A 6,562-nucleotide genomic window follows, 5' to 3' on the forward strand; every position below is an offset into this window, starting at 1 on the left:
CATTGGGAGTTGAATTACCCTTTCACAGGGGTTGCATTAGACCATCGGAAAACACATATTTCCAATGGTCTTAGGCACCGAGACACTGCTCCTCTATGGCTGGGGGTCACCACAACATGAGGAACTGTATTAAAGGGTCACGGCATTAGGAAGGTTGAGAACCACTTAGCTGGGACTAAGCAATAAGGTTTAGGCTGGTGCTTTTCATCCCGTGATACAACAGGCTTAGGTTAAAGCTGGAGTCCTAAGAGACAGCAAGTGAATGTAAAACATCCCTGCAACTTTCTCCTGCAGCAATCCAGAGGGAACTTTATTTGCTGCCCCCCAGACGCATGCTCCCTTGCTCTGATGTGTCCCGCCTGTCCGACGCAAGTTTCCCAAACATCCCTGGAACAAAATTAGAGCCAGAATGGCCCCATACTGGGGCAATTTTTGGCTGTGCGAATGCCCCGACCGAGACAGCAGCACTTAATATGTGCCACGGACTTTGAAAAGATGGAGTGGTTATATTAACAGCGGGAGACTCTCTGTCCCGTTCACAAAAGGTCTAATAGAAATAGTATGTTCTATATTCAATTATAGCCTGAAGGAACGCTCTGACACTCGGCTGCCCTTCTGAAAATGAAGCAGAATAAGGCTGAATGCAGAAAGTTGTGTTCAGGCAATGCAAGTGGGAGTCCGTTTTTGAAAAGAAAATATATATGTAGCTGTGCCTCCTCTGCTGATTGCTCTGCCTCATGCACCTCTAGACTTTGTTTTTGAAACAAGCCGAGCAAATGAAGTTAGTTACCAGTAAAAGGAAAGGGGAACGTAAATAGCCATGGAATCCATCATCCAGTCCCTTCCTCCTCCTCCTCTTCTTCTTGGGTGGTGATATATTGTTTGCCTCTGGGTGGGCTGCCGAACTTCGGAGAGTGATAGATTTAAGACCTTTGAGCTGCGGCAGAACTATTTATTGGGGTGGCAGTGGAAGGGTGATTGTTTCTGCAAAAATGTGGGGGCAGCTAATAAAAACAGATGAGAAAACGGCAAGCGCCAGCATGAGTCAAGTCAGATCCAATTTTCCAAAACAACCAGTCTCAAAATTGTCGCTGAATCCAGGCAGAGCTGTATACTAAGACTGGCCAGCACTTTCCTGTATTTCCCTTTCTCCCGCCATGTTGAAAATATGGCTTCTACTCTGTCCAGAGGAAAGATGTGGGCTGGGATGCCATCAAGGGCTTATGGGTTCCCCACAAAAGTGGTTGAGCATTTTTGCCCAATTCAGATTGTCTGCATAAACTGTGCATATGACACTGCTGTCCCTGCAGAGCACATGCACATTGGGTTGTGCTTTCAATTGTGCAACATTGCCACTGAAGACGAGGGTTGTGTAGCACAATGAACAATGCTTGTTGTGTGCCTTGAAGTCATTCCCAACTTGGTGAACGGGGTTTCCTGGGGCTAAGAGGGTGTGACTCACCCAAGGTCACAGAGTGGGTTTCCAACTTTAAGCTGGGAATTGAACCCTGCTCTCCATTGTCCAAGTCCTACGCTCAAACCTCAATGACCAGCCTCCTTTGAACAAATCTTTTCAAGAAAATCCCATGATAAGTTTGCCATAATGACTTGAAGACACACTACAACCACAACAACAACAACATAGCAAATCCTATCACAACTTTAACCCAAACCACAATGCTCAAAACGTTGGAATTCTAACTGAGGCCAGCAAATATCCCATCAACTTGTTCAATCTTGGTGCATAGGATTAAAATCTAGTGTATTGTGCAGACCATTTACCATAGTTGATATTTACTAAGCTTCTCTGATGTGATAGAAGGCCTCAGTGTCCATCCTGTCTTCTTCCTTGGATGGATGGATGGATGGATGGATATGTATGTGTGTGTTTGTGTACACTCACTCACTCACACACACACAAAACAGAAGCGTATGAGAGAGAGAGAGACAGTGCATGTGAAATATCCCTTTTGCCTTCAGCAAAATGTGCATTAGTAAATTGTTCTTGGCAGAGAACGGGAGGTGGAATCTGCAGTGTTAGCCATTGTTGATATAGTTTTGTTGCTGGGCTTGTTCTGCTAAACCGTATTTATAGATTCCCGGGATCTGTCTGACTTCCTTTTGACTTGCAGGAGAGGGAGAGGTGGCGAGAGACACTCGCAGCTCCGGAATGAGCAAGGCATGTGCTAATAGCCCTTTCACGCTTCTAAAACGACTGCAAGCATGTGACTACTGATTTGTTTTCATCCCTTTTCCGTCTGATTTGTTTGCTTTTAATTTTTTCCTTCCATTTTTTAAAAGTCTTTCTTGCACTCTTTGGTCAGGCCCAACTAGATGGGACCAGTTGCTGCCATGGGATTTACTGAGATGTTGACTTGCTGTTGACCAACTAATTCAACAGGACTGGTGTGGTTGAGACTTAGCAGTAGGACTTGGGCTACCATTTCTATCCCCAGGATTTTCCCTACCTATTTTCCTAGATATATTGACCAAGATCCTACATCCTGTAAATCTACCCTCCTGCAGTTAAACAGTGGTGGTGTTACACCAGCTCAATACTAGTGTTGTGCAACTGACTGCATATGTACGGTTGTGTCTGGCTATTGTCCTATCGGACCTTGAGGATGCTTTCGGCACCCAAGTGAATCAGAAAGCACAGATGAGTAGTTATTCACCAGAACTCTACTTGCACAACTATGAATTGAACAGGTCTATTGGCTCACTGGCTCTGCCTGTATCTCTGCTTCTGTCTGTGTCTCCATCTGTCTACATACATGCACACACTCATTCTTCACCAATCCCTCCTCCTTCCCATCTATTTCTCCCTCCCTCCCTCCTCCACCTCTTTTTATCTCAGCTTTTTCCCCCTCCTTGTTCCTCCATGCTATTGTGTCATTTTTAATTCTGCCTTTGATCCAGCGCACAACCTAATGATTATTCAGAGGTCAAGCCAGACGGGTGCTGCAAATTTCACTAATCCGACTCCAGGAGCCTCTGTCTGTAATCACTCCCTCCCATCTACAGGGATGGCATCCTAATTTCTCATTAGCAAGTGCCATCGCTGCAAAACACTGAACATGCTCTGCCTTCGGGGAACAACGGAGGATTTCATAATTCAGGTGGGGGAAAGGGAAGCAGCGAAAAAGAGTTCTCAGGGTAGGAAGGAACAAGCAGTCTGACAAAGAGCATTGGAGGCTGCTGCCACACTGCAGAATTAATGCAGTCTGAGACCATTTTAACTGCCATGGCTCCATCCTGTGGGATCCTGGGATTTGTAATTTGCCATGGCCCCAGAGCTCTGTGACAGATAAGGCTAAATATCCCACAAAACTGCAGATCCCACAGTTCCATAGCATGGAGCCATAGCAGTTGAAGCAGTGTCGATGCAGCCTGAGATGCTGTGGACTGGGCATATAATATGGATCTCTTGTTAGGCCTGCAACAAGAGTCTCGTCTTCAGAAAAGTGCACCATGCTCAGCATTCAGGAGCACATTCACCACAACAGTACCATATTCAGAAACAAGTCAAAGGGATGTGGTGGAAATCATGAAGCTCTCCAGATGTTGTTGTACACTAGCTGCTGAGGGGGATGTTGGGAGTTGCAGTCCAACCACATCTAGAAGGCCTCACAATTCTCAACCCTGTTCGAGAGCCTAGCATTTAGACTGTAGAAGTCATGATCTTTCCTTTCTTGTTTTCAGAACAATACAGCAGTGGCTGTCCAGGGTCCAGTCTCTCCTCTATTGTAATGAGAATGGATTCTGGGGCACCTTCTTGGAAAGCCAACGGAGCTGTGTCTGCCATGGAAGCACCAGCCTGTGCCAGCGTCCCATCCCTTGCATCATCGGAGGCAACAACAGCTGTGCCATGTGCAGCCTGGCCAACATCTCTCTCTGTGGCTCATGCAACAAGGGCTACCGTCTCTCTCGAGGCCGCTGCGAGCCCCAGAATGTGGACTCTGAACGGAGTGAGCAGTTCATCAGCTTCGAGACAGACTTGGACTTCCAGGACTTGGAGCTGAAGTACCTCTTGCAGAAGATGGACTCTCGCTTGTATGTGCACACCACTTTCATCAGCAATGAGATCCGCCTGGACACCTTCTTTGACCCCAGGTGGCGTAAGCGCATGTCCCTCACCTTGAAGAGCAACAAGAACCGGATGGACTTCATCCACATGGTGATTGGCATCTCCATGCGCATCTGCCAAGCGCGCAACACCAGCCTGGATCCCTTGTTCTATGTCTATGTCAACCCTTTCAGCGGGAGCCACTCCGAAGGTTGGAACATGCCCTTTGGAGAGTTTGGCTACCCTCGCTGGGAGAAAATTCGCCTGCAGAACAGCCAGTGCTATAACTGGACTCTGCTGCTGGGAAACCGGTGGAAAACCTTTTTTGAGACTGTCCACATCTACCTACGCAGCCGAAGTCGGCTCTCTTCCTTCATGCGCAATGAGACTGGTCAAGGACCCGTGGATCTGTCTGACCCCAACAAGCGCCTGTTCTATATCAAGATCTCGGACATCCAGGTGTTTGGATACAGCTTGCGTTTTAATGCCGACCTGTTGCGCAGTGCTGTGCAACAGGTCAACCAGTCCTACACGCAAGGTGGCCAGTTCTACTCATCGTCCTCGGTCATGTTACTACTGTTGGATATACGGGACCGAATCAACAGACTGGCACCTCCAGTAGCACCGGGGAAACCCCAACTGGATCTGTTCTCCTGTATGCTGAAGCACCGCCTGAAACTGACCAACAGCGAGATCATCCGAGTCAATCATGCGCTGGATCTCTACAACACCGAAATCCTCAAACAGTCTGACCAAATGACAGCCAAACTCTGCTAACCCAGACTTTTATGTACTTATGTACTACCAGACTCACCTTTTTGCTGTAAAAACAAAACAAAACACAAACACACACACACACAAAACCACAAACCAACATTTAAAAAAAAGAAGATGAAAGAAAAGAGTTTTAAAACAAATATGAAAAAAAATGTAAAATGTAATTAATATACAAAAGGGATGGAAGAGAGAGAGAGAGAGAGAGAGAGGAAGGTCTTTGTTGGGAGATGGAAAGAAAACCATTCAATGAACCGTGTCAAACTGCTGGGCATGTTCTGTTATTCCTCCAAAGAGTCATAACATGAGATTCCTTTAGGTAGGATCCAGAGACAGTCAGGACGGGTGGGATGGGGGACCATTCAGAAAGAAGCCGAAACGGTTGTTTTTGAGATTTCCTGTATTTAATTGTAAAGATTTCAGCTATGCAGGTGCCAAAAAGAGAGAGGAAGGAATGGAGAGAGAGAACGCTAAAAGAATTCTGTGTACAGATACAAAGAGTTGCCATTTCTCCTAAGGGGACCAATGGCCAAAGATAAAAGATATTTCTTTTGTGAAGCGTCGTAGCAGATTTATTTTGAATCATTTCCCTCACCCCTGGGATGGATCTGGTCACTTGAAAGGAAAAGGCCAGTCATTATCTGGTGGAGAATGCGGGTTTTACCCAGCTTGTATGTGCCATGAACTGAATGCTTTTTAATTGAGCAATCTTTTTACATCTTGAAACTGATGGATGCAGGTTCATTTTATACAGTCCAATCCTGTGTAGTGGAGCTGGTGATCGAACTAGGTGCTGAACCCCATCTCTAAATACATTTGGGACCTTGGACAGTTGCCACATGGGTCTAGACTAGTGGTTCTCAACCATCCTTTAATACAGTTCCTCATGTTGTGGTGACTCCCAACCATGTCTCGGTTCCTAAGACCATCAGAAATATGTGGTTTCCAATGGTCTTAGGTGATCCCTGTGAAAGGGTCATTTGACCTCCAAAGGGGTCGTGAGCCACAGGTTGAGAACCGCTGGCCTAGGCTGATCCATGATGGGACCATCCAAGGTGAACTCTTGTGACACATAGGGTTCAGCAACTTTTACAACTTCTTTAAACCTAGGACTAAAACCTGCATCAGATTCACTGTGCCACTGATATGTCAACCGTCAGCCACCACCAACTCTGCATGGTAAATTTCATGTTGTTTGCCAGTGCCCAGGATGGAAATCTGGCAGAGTATTGCTATGAATGTTTTCTTGGAAGCAACTCTTCAGAGTGCCTTACTCACAAGTAGCATGGCATTCATGTGCAGGAATAGTAGTGGAGGATTTTGGTCCATATGTACACCCTGCAATTTGTTCAATATGCAGAGAGGGTCATGTGTACCTTATTTTACCCAAGAACCACCTTAGTTTCAACCCAGTGCATTCAATAGATCTTTTAAGACATAGTGAATGATGTTCCATGTGTACAAAATAATAGGAAGGTAGGCAATTTCCCAAGGAAAATGATATAAGAAGAAAAGGTATCCCTAACCCACTCTTCTCTACAATGGTATCATGGCCTAAATCAGGTGGAAGCAACCACAGAGAGCTCAATTTTCCTCCCAGTACTAACCCAATATGCCACACCAGCACATTTCAACACAAGAGAAATGACTCTTTCCACAGAAATCAATTGGTCAAAACCAGGAATAGAGGTACAGCCCCTTCCAAGTCTTTCTTACCATTTG

At 45.9% G+C, this 6,562-nt stretch overlaps 1 protein-coding gene across 1 annotated transcript in view; it reads left to right on the plus strand.

Annotated features, from left to right (window-relative positions):
* The window catches only part of BRINP1 (BMP/retinoic acid inducible neural specific 1), a 65,847-nt gene extending 60,449 nt beyond the window's left edge, over positions 1-5,398 (plus strand). Inside the window, exon 8 of the mRNA XM_089534891.1 lies at positions 3,703-5,398. Coding sequence (XP_089391017.1) covers positions 3,703-4,843 — 1,141 coding nt within the window. The 3' untranslated portion in view covers positions 4,844-5,398. The remainder of the gene's footprint in view (positions 1-3,702) is intronic.
* Positions 5,399-6,562: the final 1,164 nt, after the last annotated feature.

The sequence above is a fragment of the Sceloporus occidentalis genome, unplaced genomic scaffold (assembly GCF_023333645.1).
Source record: "Sceloporus occidentalis isolate IW3139 unplaced genomic scaffold, rSceOcc1.0.p SCAF_8, whole genome shotgun sequence".
NCBI classification, from domain to species: Eukaryota; Metazoa; Chordata; class Lepidosauria; order Squamata; family Phrynosomatidae; genus Sceloporus; species Sceloporus occidentalis.